Raw genomic sequence first — 22,981 nt, 5'->3', positions numbered from 1 at the left:
GCCCGCCACAATGCCTGGCTATTTTTTGGTTGCAGCCATCATTGTTGTTTGGCAGGCCCAGGCAGGATTCGAACCCGCCACCTTAGGTGTATATGGCTAGCGCCTTGGCCACTTGAGCCACAGGCACCGTGCCTTGTCGCATATATTTTTCTACTTCCCATGTTACTGTAGGTGACAGACTTGTTAAATTTCTGCCACTAAAGAACAAGGATCCCTTTCCTCAAGTTTCCAATAGTATTTTTCTCACTTCCTTTTAAGATATCACCCAAACCCTTCTCAAAGGCCAAACTTCTACTCCCAAACCCTTCTCAAAGGCCAAACTTCTACTAACGGTCAATTCAGAGCTTTCGAGTTTTCACCAATGCCTCACAATCCTCCCAGCCTGGACCCACTTCTAAATCCCAAAGACAGTCCTACACTTGTGTTACAACACAATAAAACCAGTAACACCATAATGTAGATTCTCTATCACTATGTAACAAATTTCCCCAAAAGTGAGCATTTTAAATACAATAAGCTCTCACTGCATAGTTTCCGTGGGGCAGGAGTGACTTGGCTCGGTAATTCTGCACCAGGGTCTGTCAAGAGATTACAGGCAGCATTAGCCAGGAATGCAGTCATAAGAAGGCTCTACCTGGGTTGGATTTCCCTACAAGATGGCTTGCTCTCTTGACTGAAAGGTTCAAGGTTCATGATGGCTTTTTGCTTATAATTCCATTCCTTTTTTTTTTATAGAGTCTCACTCTTTTGCCTTGGGGAGAATGGTACAGTGCCATGGTGCCATAGCTCATAGCAACCTCAAACTCTTGGCCTGAAGCAATTCTCTTGTCTCAGCCTCTCAAGTAGCTGGGGCTATACAGGCACCTGCCACAACGGTAGAAAAAGAAGCTTACTGGTCACTCCACCTTCACATGCCTCAGGGTGTTTTCCCTCAGGTCTCACATCAGGTTGAACTGCTTTCTGAACTACTCTATCATTAGCTTATCTTTCAAATTTTAAATCACAAGATTCATAGTTTCACTGAAAACAAGTAAAACCTTAGCAGTGATTACTGAAGCTAGAACAATCTCAATCAAAGGGGGACATCTGGTCTTTTCTCACTAGATCCCTAAACCAAAGACTAAGAGCTCTTAACTTCAATAATATAACGTGGTAGGCTATACCCTACTGTTCCTGACCTTCCCTTTAGTGCTACTGCACCTATGACTTATGTTCTGAATGAAAAGTTTTAATACAATCCCTAAAATTAGAAAAAAAGATATAAATAAAATGTATCTAAAATGTAGGATACATGACAAGAAAATTAGAAAAGATAAGAAAACGCATACAGACAAGGTAAAAAACCAAGGACAGAATAAAAATCCACACTGCACAATGTAGAAAGAGTCTGTATAAAATGAACAGAAATTGGACTCAGTAACACCAAAAAAAAATCACACATATTCATTGAGAATAAAGGAAAAAAGAAAAGATAAACTCATAAGGGGAGAGATGATAGATATGGAACATAGGTTACAAATAACCAATCAAAGAAAAGATAGTGTTACATTAGTATGGTGGATTAAATAACGACAAAGTTCTTTACCAATCTGCCTATCAAGAGATGGATTCTATTTCTTGAATCCGAGATAACGAATCTTGTGACTTGTTAAAAAATAAAAGGTATTAGAACAATGCAGTGCTACTTCTACATCTAGTCTTAAGGAGGGCCAGTAGCTTCTACTCTTAGAAGCCAGTCACATGTTCTAATGTGATCCAAGCCATCCTAGTAGAGAAAGGCAACAGAGGAGAACTGCGGCATCTGAGCCAAAACTTAGCACGCAGGACCTAAATACAGGAGCAAGTCATATTAGGATCTCCCAGGTCAGTCCAGCTACCTTATGAGTGCAGTTGTATAAGGGATACTAGTCACATCACCAAAAGAACCATGGATTCAAATCACAGAATCATGAGAAATATCAAATTATTCTTCTAAGCCAATAAATGTAATTATACTGACCTTCAATAACATAATATCTTGTATCCTTATGTATCTTGTAAGATACATACACCCCAAGACCTTGCCAGAAAATATCATTGTCGGGGATTCACTGAGGGTACAAAGCATCAGGTTACACTGCTTACATTTGTTAGGTAAAGTGTCTCTCATAATTGTGTCCCACCCCCAAGAGGTGTATCACACACCATGACCCCCACCTACCTCCCTTTTTCTCTTTCTCCACTCCCCCATTCCCCTACCCCGCATCATGCACTAGCATCAATTGTCCTCATGTCAGAATTGAGTACATTGGATTCTTGCTTCTCCATTCTCGTGATGCTTTACTAAGAAGAACGTCTTTCAACTGCACTCAGGTTAATGCAAAAGATGTAAAGTCACCATCTTTTTGTGGCTGAATAGTATTTCACAGTACACATACACCACAGCTTGTTAATCCAGTCCTTCACTGGAGCACATTTAGGTTGTTTCCACAATTTGGCAACTGTAAACTGAGCAACAATAAACAGTCCAGTGCAAATGTCCTCATGATAAAAATGATTTTTCCCCCCTGGGGAGATGCCCAGTAATGAGCTTGCAGGATCAAATGGAGGGTCTAGTTCTAGTTCTTTAAGGATTCTCCATACTTTCTTCCAAAAAGGTTGTATTAGTTTACAGTCCTACCAGCAGTGTAAAAGTGTTCCTTTCTCTCCACATCCTTGCCAGCATCTGCAGCTATGAGACTGTGATGTGGGCCATTCTCACTGCAGTTAGGTGATATCTCAGGGTGGTTTTGATTTGCATTACTCTGATAATTAGGGACAATGAGCATTTTTTCCGTATGTTTGCCATTCATCTGTTTTCTTTAGAGAAGGTTCTATTCATCTCTTGCCTATTGAGATAAGGAATTGTTGGCTCTTTTTATGTTGCTTAATTTGAGTTCTCTGTATATCCTACTTATCAAGCTCTTGTCTGATTCATGATATGCAAATATCTTTTCCTATTGTGATGATTGTCTATTTGCTTTGGTTGTTGTCTCCTTAGCTGTACAGAGGCTAGTTAGTTCAATCAAGTCCCATTTGTTTATTTTTGTTGTTGGAGCAATTGACACTGGAGTCTTCTTCATAAAGTCTTTCCCCAAGCCAATACCTTCAAGTGTTTTCCCCATAGTTCTTTGAGGATTTTTAACATTTCATGCCTCAGATTTAGATCTTTTATCCATCATCAATCAATTTTAGTGAGTAGAGAAAGATGCAGGTCCAGTTTCATCTTTTACATGTGGCTGTTCAGTTCTCCTAGTACCATCTGTAGAATAGGGATTCTTTCCCCCAACATATGTTCTTGTTTGGTTTATCAAAGATTAAGTGGCTGACAGACGTCAGTTTCATTTCATGATTTTCTATTCAGTTCCAGATGTCTGTGTCTCTGTTTTTGTTCCAATACCATGCTGTTTGGATCACCGTGGCCTTGTAGTACAGCCTATAGTCTGGTAGACTGAGGCCCCCAGCTTTGTTTTTATTTCTAAGAATTGCCTTGACCATACAGGGTTTGTTCTATGTCCATACAAAATGGAAGAATTATTTTTTCCAACTCTTCAAAGTATGCTGTTGGCATTTTAATGGGGATTACATTCAGTCTGTAGATTGTTTTGGGAAGTACAGACATTTTAACAATGTTGATTCTTCTGAGCCATGAGCATGGTATGTTCCTCCATTTGTTAATTTTTGCTATTTCTTTTCTTAGGGTTTTGTAATTTTCTTTGTAGGGGTCCTCTGAACTCTTTTGTTAGGTATATTCCTAGGTATTTCATTTTCTTTGAAGCTACTGTCAAGGGAATTGTGTCCTTGATTATCTTCTCATCGTGGCTATTGTTGACATACATATACAATGGCATGATTTGGGGACATTGATTTAATGTATTTTTTGATCACTTCCAGGAGTCTTGTGGTTGAGTCTTTAGGGTTCTCTAAGTGAAAGATCATACTGTTGAGCATTAAAAGAGCTCTATTAAGGAGCTTTGAAAGTTTGACCTCCTCTGCACCCATTTTACTGATCTTTATTTCCTTCTCTTGACTGACTGTATTGGCTAGAACTTCCAGCAATATGTTGAATAGTAGCGGCGACAGAGGACAACCTTGTCTTGTTCCAGTTCTGAGTGGAAAATCTTTCATTTTTACTTCAGTGTAATATTAAGTGTGGGTTTCTCCTAGATGGCATCAATCAGTTTAAGAAATTTGCCACCTATGCCTAACTCTTCAGAGCTCTAGTTATAAAAGGATATTGAAATTTACCAAATGCTTTTCTTCATCTATTGAGAGGATCATATGGTCTTTGTTTTTGCTTCTGTTGATATGGTAAATTACATTTATGAGCTTACGTATGTTAAACCAGTCTTCCACCTCTGGGATGAAACCTATTTGATCATGATGTATGACACTTTTGAATGAGAAGCTATAATCTATTGGCTAGGATTTTATTGATAATTTTTGCATCTATATTCATCAGTGAAATTGGTCTGAACTTCTCCTTTTTAATTGGGTCTTTTCCTGGCTTTGGCATTAGGGTGATGTTTGCTTCAAAAAACATGTTGAGGGAAGATTCCCTCTCAATTTTTCGGAATAGTTCTGTAGAATGAGTATAAGCTCTTCTTTGAATGTTTGATGGAATTCTGGTGTCAAGCCATCTGGACCAGGGCATTTTTCTGTTGGGATTTTTCTATTATTTCCTTGATCTCAGTGCTTAAAATTGGTCTGTTCAGGAGATCTGTTTGTTCTTGATTAAGTCTAGGGAGAGAATGTGATTCCACGGATTATCCATTTCTTCCACATTATCATATTTCTGTGAGTAGAGTTTCTTGTAGAATCCAGAGATAATGTCTTGTATTTCTTGAAAAAATAAATAAAATATATAAACGTTTGGCCAGACTAACTAGAAACAGAAAAGTCTCTAGTAAACTCAATCAGAAAATATTATTTTGCACTATTTGAAAATCCAACTAGTTTCAAAATCCTGGCTAAAAGTAATAGCTTTTCTATTTCATAAACAAACTTCAATTATTTACTTACTTGGAAAAAATTCTAAATTCTACCCATGGATTAAGTCAGGCATAGAAGATTTAATTTAAATTTGAATATTAATTTTTGGATTTTACTGACATCTACTTTAAGATGTTTTAAGAAACAGTCTTGAAAATCCCACTTGTGTAAGTATATTCTCATTCTTTGATTCATTCAAATATTCAACTATTCACTCAATAGCTTTTGAGGACTTACTATACACTGGGTATTAGAGTGGCAAAGATGAATGAGGAAAGTATAAAGCAGAATTGAGAGCAAGTTACAATTTTATCATTCCCCTAACCTTCCTGAAAGTCAATCCCTGCCTTGTCTGCATTCCCAAAGCAGTTTGTACAAATCTCTATTTTATAAAAATAGTAATAGTAATAGAGTAATATTTATGGAACACCTACTACATACCTGGCAAAATTCTAAGCATTTTACATAATTTAACTCAGTTAATCATTACAACAACCTTCATGAGACAGGTAAGTAATATGATTACCCCAATTTTACAAAGAGCCTCAAAAATATAAGATAACAATACCCTTTTACTGTAAATGGTTTGGTGCTAAACACACAGTATCTCTAACTCGTAAGAAAAATTAACATAAAAGTTTATCACTTAAATGATAAACACAGCTATTAAGATCTAATTTATTTTTTTTTTTGAGACAGCGCCTCAAGCTGTCACCCTGGTAGAGTGCTGTAGCATCACAGCTCACAGCAACCCCCAACTCCTAGGCTCAAGCGAGTCTCCTGCCTCTGCCTCCCAAGTAGCTGGGACTACAGGCACCTGCCACAACGCCCAGCTATTTTTTGGTTGCAGCCATCACTGTTGTTTGGCAGGCCCGGGCTGGATTTGAACCGCCAGCTCAGGTGTATGTGGCTGGTGCCTGAACCACTCCAGCCATAGGCACTGAGCCGAGATCTAATTTTTTTAAGTCTAATTTGATAGTTGTCAATTTTACTCAGCACCATATTAATATTAAAGTCCACAGTGACAACTATACAAAATCTGCATTTTAAAGTTCAGTTAAAGAAGTCAGTGACCAAGGAATTAAAAAAAGAGGTAACATCCATTAAAATATGTGGGTTTAACAAAATCAAAGTAAATGTAATACCTAATTCTTCAAACTATGTAATTTGGGCATTTTTGGCTGACACAGTATTATTTGGGTTGGTAGAGCTGAAATCATAAGCTATAAAAATTGAGACCATCAGTTTCACTGCCTACTCTGACTTAAAAACAAATATGAAAATCCGTACATAATTGACTTGATACACTAAAAACCAATACTCCTCACAGATTTCTAGATAGAGACTGAAATTTGGATTCTGTAAGAAGAATAAAGCTAATTTAGAAATAATTTTACAAACTTACCCTGTCACTATAAACTTCAGAATACCAAACTATCCCCTTTTGTAAAAACAAAGCATAAACATGTCCTAGAACCAGACAAAATGGCTGCATCTCAAAATACTCTAAATTTTAGAGAATGTTATGTGTCTAATTGTCAATCTAATCTCTATAACAGTTATTACCTCTCCTAGAAATCTGATTGAAAACTGAAGAATAAACCTTATAGTTACATTTACCAAAAATTTTTGTGGCAGACACTGTTGGTTGGTTAACACATCAATTACCAAACCCTTTTATTCTTGCCATCTCCCACTACAGACACTGAAAGCCGAATATTCGCTTTCTCACAGCTAGCTGTGGCACAAAACCCACTTCTGGACAATAAGACATAAAAGATCTCTGATAGTGAGCTTCTGGGAAAGCTTTTGCTTACCTATATAAGGGACAATGTGGCTGACACCAGTCATCGCCCATCTGTCTCTTCTTTGAATAGAGATATAATTATTGTTAGTATAGCTATCTTGAAATCTTCAAGCAACTAGTATAAAAATGAAAAGCTAACAAGTTAAAGGTGATGAATCAGAAAGAGTAAGCTTGAATCTTTGATGATTCTATATTGGTCTGCTAACTGACCAGGAAGTACTCACCTTTATACTTAAGTACAAAAAAGAAAGAAAGAAAAAACAGTATTTTCTTTGTTACTATTGGCTAGGTTTCTGTTATTTTAAGAAGAATGCCAACTTTGCTTATACATTTCCAAACTTTCAAAGAATATACTATTACTATTATTTTAATTAAAAAAATTTCCACTACTGATATAAATAAAAAGTAAAGTTATATATGTGTGACAAGTTAAATGCCAAATATGTGTGACAAGTTAAATCCAAGAGGTCCTAAGTATATCTATTAATTTTTATAAAATATGTTAATAATAGTACATTCACTTCAGAAATTTTATAATATACAAAATAATACAATGAACAAAAAATACTCACTACCCAGAGATAATCACCTTTAATATTTTAGTATATTTTCATCCAATTGATTCTTAAATATATATTAATATATATAATTATGCTTATCTTCATAAATTGGGACTATATATTTGTTAACTAATATATGCATTAAAAATAACTCTATAGTACATGAAAGCATGTAAGATTGAAAAGTAAGTGTCTCTTCCCCATTCTCACAGATAGCATGTGCTTATACACGTCAATACACACCCTCATTCTCTATCCCACTTCTCAAAAACAGCCACTTTCAATACTTTTGGCATTACACCTGTTTCTTGATTTATCACCTATAACCACATCAACTATAAAAGCTCAGAAAGTAAGCTCACCCTGCCATTTCTCCCTAATTCTTGTTATTTTCATTTGTAGTTTTTCTCTTGGGTGATAGTCTATGTTAAAAAACATACTTAAGTGTTTACTTCCCAACCTGTGAATTTTATATAAAGTGTCTTAGCTCCCCACTGTGTAATTCGTGTTCTTACACTAAAAACATTCAGTCATAAAGGTTAACCACAGAGTTAAAATATGACTACCATTTAGCCCTACCCAATCCTGAATGAGGAACACAAAAATGTACATACAGGCAGCCCCTGGGTTACGAAAGAGACAGGTTCTCTAAGTATGTTAAGTTGAATTTGTATGTAAGTTGAAGCAGGTACATTTACCTATTACCTGTAATAGCCTCTATCAGTAAGTACAAAAAGTAAATAAGTCAGATGTTTGTAACTTGGGGCCTGTATACACTTGTTGCTATAACTCTAGTTCACTTAAGAAAAAGTACTGGGAAAGATAAAGTATTATAAAGAAGAACAAATACAGAAAACAGCTATTAGAACTTAAAAATCCTATAATGAATTTAAAAAAGAAATTGCTACAGACAAATACAAATCTTAAAATTAGAAAAGATGAAGCCGGAGGAAGAGAGCCCAAGATTCAGGTCAGATGACAGAAAAGGAATACTGACTAAGTCCTCTTTTACACTAGTCTTCTCTAAAGAGAAACATAATGAAAACACTGAGGCCAAAAGTTGCTGAGAAGGGCCAGGCATGGTGACTCACGCCTGTAATCCTAGCACTCTAGGAGGCCAAGGAGGGTGGACTGCTTAAACTCACAAGTTTAAAACCAGTCTGAGCAAAAAGTGAGACCTTGTCTCTATTAAAAATAGAAAAACTGAGGCAAGAGGATTGCTTGATCCCGAATAGAAGGTTGCTGTGAGCTTTGACGCCATAGCACTCTACACAGGGTGATAGCTTTAAGAGTTTGTTTCAAAAAAGAAAGAAAAAAGGGGGAAAAAAGTTGCTGAGAAGGTAGTTAACAGTTATCTAAGGGACAACTGTACTAAGCATGAGAAGGCTGGAAACCATGTCTTATAATAAACAAATTAAAGAATTGAGAATATTTTGTTTAAAAGAGGATTTGAGAGAAGACATCACAGCAATCCTGAAATATCGGAAGGTCTATCAAATGGGAAATAGATGTTCTTTGATTATGTTTAAGAAGACAAAACAAAGACCACTAGTGCTTGAGCTATTAAATAATGAAACAATGTGCTCCATATTGGGATATTTTAGTTGCCCATCTGAGATGGGTGATCCCTCAGAAACACAGTAAAAAAAAATTCCTTTTATAGCTTGGTCAGGTAAGTTTCATAAAATCAGAAGTACTTGGGTGGCGCCTGTGACTCAAAGGAGTAGGGCCCTGGCCCCATATACCGGAGGTAACGGATTCAAACCCAGCCCCCGCCAAAAACTGCAAAAAAAAAAAAAAAAAAATCAGAAGTACCTCACAAATCTTAAAGTAAAACAAAAAAAATTATCCCTAAGACAGGCATCAATCTTCCATAACTATAAACACCACCATATTCCCATTCTAGTATCCCACTTACCTAACTCAGATATCCTATATACTAGGTCCATTCTGAACCATCAGGGAGAACTGCCCAGCCACCTTTTCCAGAAATAACCACTGGCAGAATTTAGTCAATTATACCCATTCCTACCCTATTAGTTCCATTCTGCTACATACAAAAATTTAGCAGACATACAACATGGTTCAAGAATTCCAGCACTGCCCTTAACAAAAACCTTATCCTAGATGTAGGCTTCTTTCATAACTGTGGTCTAGTCTGTATTTCTTGCCTTGCCTCAGCTGTCCCAATTCTAGTTCCTTCCCGTGATATCTGTGACATACAGGTATGTGAATCTCTAGAACTGTTATTTTCTTCCCATTCACTCATCAAATACTAATTAAGAGACTATGATGTTCAAGGTACTGTACTGTAAAGAAAAAGAGTTGAAGGCCAGGCGCAGTGGCTCACGTCTATAACCCCAGCACTGGACTACCTGAGCTCATGAGTTTGAGACCAGCCTGAGCAAGAATGAGATCCCATGTCTAAAAAATAGCCAGGCATTATGGCAAGTGCCTGTTGTCTCAGCTACTTGGGAGACAGAGAAAAGAGAATCACTTGAGCCCAAGAGTTTGAGGTTGCTGTGAGCTATGATGCCATGCATTCTAACAAGGGCAACAAAGTGAGACTCTGTCTCAAAAAAAAAAAAAGAAATAGTTGTATTTGACACAGTTCCTGCCTTCAGGGAGTTTGCAATGATACAGAGAAATAACAGATCTATGTGATAAGTAGTCAATATAAAGCCATAAAACTGTCAAGACAGGAAATTGCTGCAATATTACACATAAAAGAAACCATTCATTCTATTTCATAAAACTTATCTGGGAAAATATTGAGGTGATATTAAGAGTTTAGCCTTGAAGGACACAGGAGATGTTCACTGACAAAAGGGAGGGGGATTATGCCAGGCAGAAAAACTAGCATAAGCTAAAACAGAAGAAAATACAGTGGTAAGTGCATGGTTATCACATCAGAAGATAATGTGACTGAAAACAGATTTCTGTAAAGACTTCTAACATACTCCTAAATGTCAAGAAAGAAACAAAATCTGAAGTATTGAAGATCATCAACAAAGAAATCGCAGGTTCTGATCCTGGCTCTATCCTTAACCCAAAGTATCACCTCAGTTTCGTAATCTGTGAAATAAATGGATATAAGACAAGATAACTTTCAAAGTCTCCTCTAGCTTAAAATTCTACCAATGTGCTTTAAAAAAATAAAACGTCAGCTATGTTTCTAGGTAAGTGACTGGAATTCAGCTGCTTTAAAACATTAGTTTCATACTTCCCCTAACTTGCATTCCACATAATGTATGAGGAGTGTTTATAGCTCACACTCCTCTCCTCACAACTTGTTATAAGTATTAGGTGGGAAACAACAACACTAAGTGCATTATCACACTTAAACTGATTTTCATATGTGTACATTAAAACATACCTAGCAGAGTTCCACTTTCAGTATTAATAGCGTATCACTTTAACCCTCCTCTATCTAAAATTATAAACTCTGTACAAAGTACAAAGAACAACTACTTGAAGGCAGTGGAGTGCAGAAAAAGCAGCCAGAAACTTGAAGGAATTGACCCCTGAAAGAAAGGAGCAATAGTGGGTGCATTTATATAATTCATGCCATGAAGGACTCTATTCCTTGGGATTAGGGTGGAACGGTTACATCTCAGAAAGCCACAGAACTTACTATCCTGAAGAATCAGATGATGGAGTTTAGAGCTGCCAAAATAGCTGGAAAATCAGAGGGATATCCTCCAAAGAGGAAAACAGCCCTAATCTTGGCTAACCCCTGAAATGTGCATGCATAGGAAAGACTCCAATAAGCCTGAAACTGAAAGCAAAATGTGGAGAAAAAGTAGATATTTCAGTGCTCTTCAACAGAGGGGAAATTAAGTAAGCAATGTGAATAGAATCAAGGCAGTACGAACCAAAACAAAAACCAAACACTTCAACAAATTCAGGGTCTGCCCAATATATAATCACAGTAAACTATATACAGCTGAAAATTACCACACATACGACAAAAAAGAAAAAATATAATCATAGGCAAAGGAAAAAAAGCAGTCAATAGAAATCAACTCCAAGAAAATCCTAATGTTAGAATTAGCAGACAAGGACGTTAAAGTAGCTACTAGAAAAATAACCAAAGACTTATTAACAAAAACATATGGTCACAATAAGCAGAGATGGAGAATCTCAGCTAAGAAAAAGAACCTATAAAGAACCGAATGGAAAAATTCACTGAGGGCTATGGGTTAACAGCCTAGAAATGGCAGGAGAGTCGGTGAATTTAACAGAGTAATAGAAATTACACAGTCTGAAGAACTAAAAGAAAAAAAGTTTTGTTTTGTTTTTTTTTTTTTTAAGAAAAAAAAGTTTCTTAAATGAACAGAGCCTCATTGACCTGTAGGACATTATCAAATGATTGAGGTATAACATGAGTCTCAGAGCAGAGGAAAGAACAGAGCAAAATAAAGTTCAGAACAAATACGGGCTAATATCTTCCCAAATTGGTGAAAAAGATATTTAAAAAGTTCAGTAAATGTCCAAAAGGATAAATACAAAGAAAACAACACATAGACATGATACTCATGGCTAAAACTCAAAGACAGAAAAATCTTGAAAGCATCCAGAGATAAATAACATACAAAGTCATGCACTGCTTAACTGGGCTATTTTCTGAGAAATGCATCACTTGGTGATTTCATTATTGTGCAAACACCACAGTGTACTCACAAACTTAGTTGATGCAGCCTATCACACACCAAGGTCATGCTGCAGCCTATTGCTCCCAGGCTACAAACCTGTACAACATGTTACTGTACTGAATACTACAGGCAACTGTAACATAAAGGTAAGTGTTTATGACCAGGCGCAGTGACTCATCCCTGTTATCCTAGCATTCTGGGAGGCCGAGGCAGGTGAACTGCCTGAGCTCACTGGTTCGAGACCAGCCTGAGCCAGAGCAAGAACCCATAAAATAGCTGGGTATTGTGGAAGGCGCCTATAGTCCCAGCTATTCAGGAGGCTAAGGCAAGAGAATCTCCTAAACCCAAGAGTTAGAGATTGCTGTGAGTTAGGAAGCCACAGCACTCTACTGAGGGTAACAAAGTGATACTCAGTCTCAAAAAAATAAATAAAATAAAAAAGTATAAAATACAACAACCACAATAAAATAATAACAACAAGACAGCCCTGATAGGGTGGTCCATAAATAAATCCTTTAAAAGTTCAGATAACTGATTTTACAAGTATTTTATAATTATAATCAACTATAAAAATCAATAATACTAATATCTTAAGTACTTAATACTAAGATAACTAGAAAACCCACCCTTACACATTAATAGTTATATCCAAACTTGTGGCCAGGCCTGGTGGCTGACCCCTGTAATCCTAGCAAACTGGGAGGACGTGGAAGAAGGATCCCTCACATGGATCCCCATGTGCTCCAGAGCAGCCTAAGCAAAAACAAGAACCCGTCTATACAAAAAATAGAAATAAAAAAATAGCTTGGTATGGGGGCTCAGCCTATACTCTCAGCTATTTGAAAGGCAGAGACAGGAGGACTGCTTGAGCCCAGAAGGTGGAGGCTTCAGGGAGCTATGATGATGCCACTACACTCTACTCTGGGGGACAAAGAAAGACTCTGATTCCAGGAAAAAAAAAAAAAAAAAAAACACTAGTTAAGCAGTATAATAAGCTTTAAGTATTTATATATTTTTTTAAAAGTTCAAAATTAATCATTAAGTTTATAACGTAGGAAGCCAGAAAAAGACTCACAAATTAAGATAATAAAGAGCAGGTCAAGTGTGGTGGCTCACGCCTGTAATCCAGCACTCTAAAAGGCCAAAGCCAGTGGACTGCTTGAGCTCAAGAGTATGAGATTAGCCTGAGTAAGAGTGAAATCCTGTCTCTTAAAAATAAAAAAATAAAAAAAAATTGCTAGGGCATTGTGGGTAGATGCCTATAGTCCCAGCTACTTGGGAGTTTGAGGGAAGAAGATCACTCAAGCCCAAGAGTTTAGGGTTGCTGTAAGCTGTGATGCCATCGCACTCTACCCTGGGTAACAAAGTGAAACTCTGTCTCAAAAAAATAATAATGATGATAATAATAAAGTACAAAGTGATGACAGGACAAACAAAGGATAAGAAAATTAGCAAAGCAAAAAGCTGGCTCTTGAAAAAAATTATTAAAAAATTATTAAACTACTGGACAGCACCTGTGGCTCAATGAGTAGGGCGCAGCCCCCATATACTGAGGGTGGCAGGTTCAAACCTGGCCCCGGCCAAACTGCAACAACAACAAAAAAATTAGCCAAGCATTGTGGTGGGTGCCATTGGTCCCAGCTACTTGGGAGGCTGAGGCAAGAGAATCGACTAAGTCCAAGAGCTGGAGGTTGCTGTGAATTGTGATGTCATAGCACTCCATGAAGGGTAACAAAGTAAGACTCTGTCTCTTAAAAAATAAAAGAACAAAATTTTTCCAGTATCAGGACATACTAAGAGGATATCATTAAGCTCCTGCAGACATTAAAAGGATAAATGAACATTAAAAATTTTATAGCCAATAGCTTAGATGAACAACTTGGATAAAATAGATAATCCTTAAAAAACACAATTTACTAAAACAAATACACAATGAAATAGAAAACACAAATAGCCATATACAGTATTAAAGAAACTGAATTTATTATTAAACATCTTCCCTGGCTTGGCGCCTGTGGCTCAAGTGGCTAAGGCGCCAGCCACATACATCTAAGGTGGCAGGTTCGAATCCAGCCCTGGCCTGCCAAACAAAGATGGCTGCAATCAAAAAAAAAATAGCCGGGTGTTGTGGTGGGCACGTGTGGTCCCAGCTACTTGGGAGGCAGAGGCAGGAGACTCACTTGAGCCCAGGAGTTGGAGGTTGCTGGGAGCTGTGATGCCATGGCACTCTACCCAGGGGGACAGCTTCAGGCTCTGTCTCAAAAAAAATAAAATAAAATAAAAACTTCCCATGAAGTTCCAATCCACATGGCTTCACTGATACATTTAACAAAAATTTTAAGGAAGAAATATAAACCATTTTATGCAAATTCCTTCAAACATAAATGGAGAAACAAATAGATCCCAACCTATTTTCGGAATCCAGCATAACCATGATACCAAAACCTGAAATGAAAATTACAGATCAACTCTTATAAATGCAAAGTAAGATCCTGAGGAAAATATTAATAAATCCAAATTGATAATATATTAAAAACATACATCATGATCAAATGAGATTTATTCCAGAAATGAAAGTAATTTACCATATTAATAAAAGAAAAAATCAAATGGTCATTTCAGCAAATGCAGTAAAATCGTTTGAAAGAAACTGAACAACCACTCATGATAAAACCTCTCTGCAAATTAGGAACAGAAGGGAGCTTTCTCAATCTTACACAGGGCAGCAACAGAAAATAACAACATATATGTGATATTTAATGGCAAAATCAATGCTGCCCAATAAGACAAGCAGTAGGACAAAAATATCCACTCTTACAACTTTTACTCAACATTGTACTGTAGGCCCTATCCACTGAAATATGACCAGAAAGAGAAATTAAAGGCAAAAAGATTGGATAGAAAGAAGCAGAATTATGGCTTTTTGCAGGTGACTTGACCATTTAGTAGAAAATCTTAAAAGTAACATTACTAAGTGAATTCAACAGCAACACATGTCACAAAGTCAATACACGAAATTGAAATTGGTCATTGGAAAAGGGCAAGTGTGTGTGTGACAGTGACTTTACAATTCTGTGAATAACTCTAGAATGTATATGAAAGCTTCTCACTTGATGATGGGTCTCTCTATTTGGTTCTATTGGTTAAAATTTTCAAAATGAATATATTTAAACTATAAGAAAAACAAATTTCGTAATATTGTAACTATATCAGTTAAATCTCAGAGTTTCAATACCATTAGAAAATAAATTTAATTTTCCTATGTTTATTCCCCATTTCAACCTCAACAGTCAAAATGAGCTTCTCTAATCTACCATGTGGTTTACAAAGTCACTCCCACAGCTCTCTACTCTCTATGGAAAAAGCTTGCTGCTAGGTAGTAAACAGGAAATCATACTCTCATTTTCTTTCTCCTTAATCACTTTATAGTTTATTTCTAAAGTCACTTTGTGAATAAACATGAACAAAAAAAAACACAGTATGTACAAAAGAAAAAAGGCCTCTGGACTTAGACAAGCACCAAAAAAGTGTATCATTTTCTATCACAACTCACTGAATTAGACCAGACCACAACAATCACACAGTACAACATAAGCCAGCTCACAATCTTTGTTACTCAAGTACATTTTGCACAGCAGGATTAAGCTATTTTGTGAGATAACTCACAGACAAAAATTACTTAGCTTGAAATTAGACCCCAACTCGGCATTCTAAGAGGCCAAGGCAGGAGGATCAACTTGAGCTCAGAAGTTTAAGACCAGCCTAAGCAAGAACAAGATCCCCTATTTCCACTAAAAAAAAAAAAAAACAAAAAACAAAAAAAGAAAAATTAACCAGGTACAGTGGGCGCCTGTAGTCCCAGCTACTTATGAGGCTGAGCCAAGAAAATCACTTGAAACCAGGAGTTTGAAGTTGCTGTGAGCTAGGCTGTCACCATGGCATTCTACCCTGGACAACAGAGGGAGACTCTGTCTCAATCAGTCAATCAATCAATAAACCAGCTCATGGAATATAAAATAAATAGCAATCAATAGACAAAGTTTACGGATATTCCTGAATTGAAACTAAGGGGGAAAGTTATTTAAAAGTACAAAAAACTGGTTACACACACAAAACTCAACTTGAAAGTTCAATTTGGTAGATATTACTATAACAACAAGTACATGAAATTAACATTAAAAAAAGAAAATATTTTTAATGATAAAATCACCTCTTAGATTTGTACCAATCTCAAAATAGTAACATTATGAATTAACTAATCATACATTAGATTTTAACTTATTAGCAAGGAACTGGCTTTCCACATTTATAAGAGACTTAGGTTTTTAAGGAACAATATTATTAAGTAAATGAAATTTTATTAAAGATAACAAGCCTTTATTATTGTAATTCACTTAATTCTATAATTTAGACTTTTAAATTGGTTAAATTTCCTATTTTATTAATATACTTAGTTTATTCATATTAAATATTACCAATAGCTATAATGGAACAAACTAAAACAAAATTTTTGAAGTTTAGTTTACAGAATAAGAGTCACCTAGAACTACAGGCTGGTTTTTGAATGTTTAATAAATGTTTAAAATAATATATACAGATGACTCTTATACTAACGTACAACTAAGTTGTAAGGAGCTCACCTACATCAATCAAGGAGAAAAATGTAAACAATACCCCAAGTTTGCCACATGTTTAATTTATTTTCATTTCTAACACCAACAATACCATTAGTGTTATCTCAATATCACCATTTTCAACCATCCAGAAAACTAAAGAAAAATGTGGTTTTACTGTTGATATATTGCTAATAACCAAGGTTAAGAAAGCATTTATCTCACATAATACCAATAATCATCTAAAAGCCTTATTATTCCTTTTTTTTTTTTTTTTGAGACAGAGCCTCAAGCTGTCCCCCTGGGTAGACCGCCATGGTGTCACAGCTCACAGCAACCTCCAACTCCCAACTCCCTCGCTTAGGGTTAAGCAAGTCTCCTACCTCAGCCTCCCAAATAGCTAGGACCACAGGCTCCAGCCACAACGCCAGCTATTTTTTTTTTGGTTGCAGCCGTCATTGTTGTTTGGTGGGCCAGGGCTGGATTTCAACCTGCAACTTTAGGTGTATGTGGCTGGCACCTTAGCCACCTGAGCCACAAGTGCCAAGCCTACTATTCCTTTTCTAAGAAAATATTTACAGAAAAGCAACTTGTTCACATTAAAAAGTACAAATCAGATTATATCTGTAAAGATTATATCTGAAAAATAAAATCAGATTATATCTGGAAAAGAGCTAACAAAAAATAATTCATAAATACAAACTTAAGAAAAAATAATATTCAAATTAATTTTAACTATAACTATTTTATATCAGTACCTTTTATTGATAGAGTACATAACCGAAAAACCCTCCCCATACACATTATCTCATAATGTTTACAACCACACTGAAACAGAGAAAGCAGATATTTATTTTCAAATGAGTACACCAAAGTTCAGGTGATGATATTTTGCCCAGGCTAAACAGGCAGTATATAATACTGCTGTTTTGGATGAAATTCTGTAAGCCAAAATATACCTAAACAACAATGAACTATATATTTATTTGACTAACACACAAAATTACCATGAAAATAATACTGAAAATATCTAAAGGAATTAATTAAGAATAGTGGAAGAAAAAAATGTTAAGATTTTCTTTCCCCTAGCATTTCAACTAATGGTTTCAAGACTACAGTTAATTACTACCATCACAAATCTTTATTCAATAAATCTTATGTGTCATAAAGGGAGAAATGATAGAGGGAACACATAGTAAATCCAGTTCTTTCATAAATCCACAGGCAAATTGATCAAATGGAGATCACCAAACACCTGAAGAAAACTAATATCAAAAAGAAACCATAATAAACAGAAAAAGTCATTCAAACAATTTTACACTGCTGGTAGGACTGCAAACTAATACAACTTTTTTGGATGTATGTAGAATCCTTAAAGAACTCAAATTAGACCTCCCTTTTGACCCTGCAATCCCATTACTAGGCATCTCCCCAGAAGAAAAAAAAATCATTTTATCATAAGGACATGTGCACTAGACTGTTTACTACAGCTCAATTTACAATCGTAAGATGTGGAAACAACCTAAATGCCCACCAACCCAGGAATGGATTAATAAGCTGTGGTATATATATACCATGAAATACTATTCAGCCATTAAAAAAGATGGAGACTTTACATCTTTTGTATTAACCTGCATGGAGGTGGAACAAATTCTTAGTAAACTATCAGAAGAATGGAAAAGCAAGAATCCAACGTACTCAATTCTAACATGAAGCCAGTAGATGATCTAATATATATTCTCATAAGAGAAAAACTCAATTCAAGGTGGGGGGGGCAGAGGAACGAGGGAGCAGGGAGAGGGGAGGATGGACGGGGATGGGACGTTATGGTGTATGGCACACCTCTTGGGAGCAAGACACAATTATAAGAGGCACTTTACCTAACAAATGCAATCATTGTAACCTAATTTTTTGTACCCTCACTCAGCCCCAAACAATAAAAAAAATACCAAAAAAAAAAACCCCATAAAAAATTAAAAAATTAAATCTCAACTAAAAGTGAAAATAGAGAAGGAAATAAACAAATGAACAAGAGAACTGTGACTTTTGAAAGGGATAACATGCAAAAAAAGAAAAAAAAGTTATTCAAATAAGAGAAAAAGGGCAGCACCTGTGGCTCAATGAAGTAGGGAGCTGGCCCCATACGCCGGAGGTGGCAGGTTCAAACCCAGCCCCGGCCAAAAACTGCAAATAAGAAAAAAACTTAAAAGATAAAATTTATTCAGTGCCCTAAGAGTAAAGATTGTATCTATAAAGCAAAAGACCATGAACTAGGAAGAGTTCCCCAAAATACAAAGTAATAGCTAAAATAAATAATTCAATAAAGGGCTGAAAGAAAAAGTCAAGGAAATGTCCCAGAAAAAAAAGAGGAGAAAAAAAAAAAAAAAACATGGAAAATAAAAGAAAAATTTTGAAACAGAAGACTGATACAGAAGCTCTAGAAAGTAAATGAATAAATCAATGAATGAATAAACAGAGAGAGAACATACAAGGGAAGAAATAATCAAAGAAAACAGAAGATTCCTCAAAATGAAAGACAGACCTAAGCATTAACCTTCAAAGGATTCACCACATGATATACAGGATTAATAAAAAAGGACTATAGCCTGTAGTCCCAGCTACTCAGGAGGCTGAGGAAGGAGGATCATTAGAATTCAGGAGTTTGGATACAGCCAAAGAGCCTATCTCTTAAAAAACAAATAAATAAATAAATAAAAATGTTTTAAAAATGTAAAGAACTGTAATTCATCCTCCTTAAATTTTATAATTCCAAGGATAATGAAGTATTAACACAAAAACCTTCCAGAAAATAAAAACAGGCTACCTACAAAGAAATTATTCATATTAGCATCAAACCTCTTATCAAGGCTCAGCACCTGTGGCTCAAGTGGATAAGGCACCATCCACATACACTTGAGCTGGCAGGTTCGAATCCAGCCTGGGCCCACTGAACAACAATGACGGCTGCAACTAAAAAATAGCCGAGCATTGTGGCGGGTGCCTGTAGTCCCAGCTAGTTGGGAGAGTGAGGTAAGAGAATCACAAGAGTTTGAGTTTGCTGTGAGTTGTGACACTACGGCTCTCTACCAAGGGTGACATAGTGAGACTCTGTCTCAAGAATAAAATAAATAAATAAATAAAAGCCAAATGAAAGTATGACAGGTTTTTGAGTACCAGCAGAGTAAGAAATCCCTTCCTACTCCAGGGATCCCATCATGCCACTTTGTTTAGCAATATTATTTATATAATCATTATTTATTGCTTTACAGAATCAACAAATTTAACTATTATAAACCTTGACAATATAAAATAATGCTATATTTGATAAATTAGAAGAGGAATGTGAGGAATTCAAAGGAAAAATAGTAAGGGGTGCTAATTTTTCACAATTTGTAAAGTGACAACTTAGAACATAATGTCTAAATACTTTCTAAAATTAACTGTCCAGAAGCTGTAAGTTTAACCATAAAGACAACTAAAAAATGAAGAAAGTAAAATAGGTATTAAAAGTTCTTTCATTTTTCACAATGGGAAGAAATGAGATTACTTAAGATTGGCTAGTCGTAAAATAAAGTTTAGTGTATATATATAAAATAAGCATAATGATCAGCAGATTAAAAATAGAAAAGGTCTGAAATGATAACCTCTAGGGAGGGAAACTAGTTGAAAGAGGTAAAGAGTAGAAAAATTTTTATTTTTAATTCTATTCCTTTTGTATGCTATTCAAATTCTTATGTTTATATGACTATTACTTCTCAAAATAAACATACATAATCATTAGAAACTCTTCTTCCCTGACCACTGTGAAACGAATACTAATGTTCAATTATGGTACTGCAAAGAAGGTACAATTAATTAAACTGTCAAGAACCACTCAAAAGCTTTGATAAACATGTAAAGATAGCAATAGCTTACATTTTGGTTAAGTCTGTCAAAATACATCCACATCTATTATCTCATTTAATCTTCACAACAATATTGTTTTAAGGGAAAAACAAAAATGGCTTAAGTGATTTGCCATCCCCCAAAAAACAAAATAGAGAAAAAGATACAAATAAACAAGTTAAAAAGCAAAAACCAATAACCTCCATAAAGTCCTAAAATTTGAAAATGCTTTCTAAATCTGTAACATCAGAATAACATGAGTAAAATTAAATTTAACAATACAAATGGTCAGCCACTTTGGAAAACAGTTGGGTAAGTTTTAGGAAGTTAAATACATACGTCTTATAAAGTTAAACATACACTTACCATATGACCTAGCAATCTCATTCCTAAATTATCACCCAAGACAAATTAAAACACATCATACAAAAATACGCACTCAAATGTTCATAGTAGCTTTATTCATAACAGCCAAAACCAGAAATAGCCCAAAAGTCCATCAACTATTGAACAGACAGTGCAGACCATGGAACACTACTCAACAATAAAAAGGAACTAATAATAAACAAAACATGAATGAATCTTTAAAGTATTATGCTATGTGAAAAAAACAGACATAAAAAAACTACATATTGCATGATTCCACTTATATAAAATTGGAGAAAAACTGAATTATAATAACAGCCAATAAGTGGTTACCAGAACTGAAAAACGATGACTGGACCGCAAAGGGGCACAAAGGAACTTTCCAGGGGAATAGAAATGTTCTATTTGTTATGATTGCTGTGTTTGTTACACTACTGTATATATTTGGCAAAACTCATCAAATTATAACTTTAAGTTATTTAATTTTATTGTATGTAAATTACAATTCAGTAAGCCTAATTTAAAAACTCCATAATGCATAATCACATTCAAATACTGACAACAGTATTGGTTTTCAGCTTAGATAATAACTATAAAACTTTAAGGAATATTAAGATCAATACTTAAGAGGTGGCTGTTAACCAGAAAGTAGATATACAGGAACTTAAAAAGTCCTAAGAATGAAAGAAACAGTCCTCATTCTACTCAACTTGGCCATGTGGGTAAACAGCAGTTGCCTAGCAACTAGTCTAAACTCTACATTTCTAATAAACACCCTGACCACATAAGCAGGTGATCTGATAGATGATAAACTAAGCTTTACATTGAAGAGTTCTTCCTTTAATAATAAAAACTAATAATGCATTTAAGTTATTTATTCTAAAGCAGGAATGAACAAGAAATCCTAAAAGTATATAATGAAAAAATAAAAATACAAAATTAAACATAAAAACATACACAAAAAAACCACTTGTCTTCATTTTGGCCTTTTACTACATCAGGACTTTACTTACCCAATTTAGGGGGTTAACCCACAAGTCAGAAGGTGAACCCTTTCCCCTTTACTACTTTAAACCCTTCCTTTGCCACCATCCAAACTAGCTTTACTGAATTATTAACAGATTTACATGTCATTAAATGCTTATAAGACAGAACTTTCCTAAATATGCCACAGAAAAATACAACACTTTCTGTAATATCCATACATGCAACATAACAAAGTTAAACCTAACTTCATGAAAATAAATGATCAAGAATTATAAAGAAATTCCTAAGTAATAAGAAAAATTCTAACACACGTTAAATATTACTTCTCTCTTACTAGACACAGCATGTCACAGTTAAACATCATTAGAAAAAAAGATCAACTTCCAAAAACACCACTCACTACTCAGCACTCTTACCAATAATACCATTTTCAGCTTTGCGAAGCACTTACCCCTCTTCTGAACCCAACCTTCTTTCACGATGGTAACATCGCTCATGATGGCTCCCCTCTGAGCCCCCAACTTGGAGAAATGATACTTTGTGATATCAGCTTTAGGGTTTGGATTCTCTGCTGCTGCCGCCCTTCCCACTCTCTAGTGATGACTCAGCCTGGAAGGAAGTATTGAAGAAAGAATTTCTTTTTTTTTTTTTCCATTCTTGCAACTCACACAGCAATAACAAACAACTAATTCTTTGTAAATGTCTTCAACTGGCCTGACCTCACATAAAAGTCTAGCTCTTCGAACTGGGGAACTTATTTATTAAACAGTTCTATAATGAATGCACTTCCCTGGTCTTGTGACAGATTTCAAATGATAGTGAAACTTTTAACCTAAGAGGCGGCAACCAAGAAAAGTCTTAAGAAAACCAGTCACACCTACCTAATTAATACAGAAAATTGTTGTGATGTGCATTTATAGAGAAGAGGGAAGAAAATGAAAGTTAAGTAACCTGAATCCCAGTATTTTCAGAAACAGCTATGGAAAGCTATTGTGATTTTTTTTTTTTTTTTTTGAGACAGAGTCTCACTTTCCCCCTGGGGTTGAGTGTTGTGCATCAGCATAGCTCACAGCAACCTCAAACTCTTAGGTTCAAGTG

At 35.5% G+C, this 22,981-nt stretch overlaps 1 protein-coding gene across 1 annotated transcript in view; it reads right to left on the bottom strand.

Annotated features, from left to right (window-relative positions):
* The window catches only part of AKT3 (AKT serine/threonine kinase 3), a 279,485-nt gene extending 256,965 nt beyond the window's left edge, over nt 1-22,520 (bottom strand). The window contains exon 1 of the mRNA XM_003798812.3: nt 22,335-22,520. Coding sequence (XP_003798860.1) covers nt 22,335-22,380 — 46 coding nt within the window. The 5' untranslated portion in view covers nt 22,381-22,520. The remainder of the gene's footprint in view (nt 1-22,334) is intronic.
* Nucleotides 22,521-22,981: the final 461 nt, after the last annotated feature.

The sequence above is a fragment of the Otolemur garnettii genome, unplaced genomic scaffold (assembly GCF_000181295.1).
Source record: "Otolemur garnettii isolate 467f Iridium unplaced genomic scaffold, OtoGar3 scaffold00141, whole genome shotgun sequence".
Classification (NCBI taxonomy): domain Eukaryota; kingdom Metazoa; phylum Chordata; class Mammalia; order Primates; family Galagidae; genus Otolemur; species Otolemur garnettii.
This window is presented reverse-complemented; position numbering and strand designations above follow the sequence as displayed.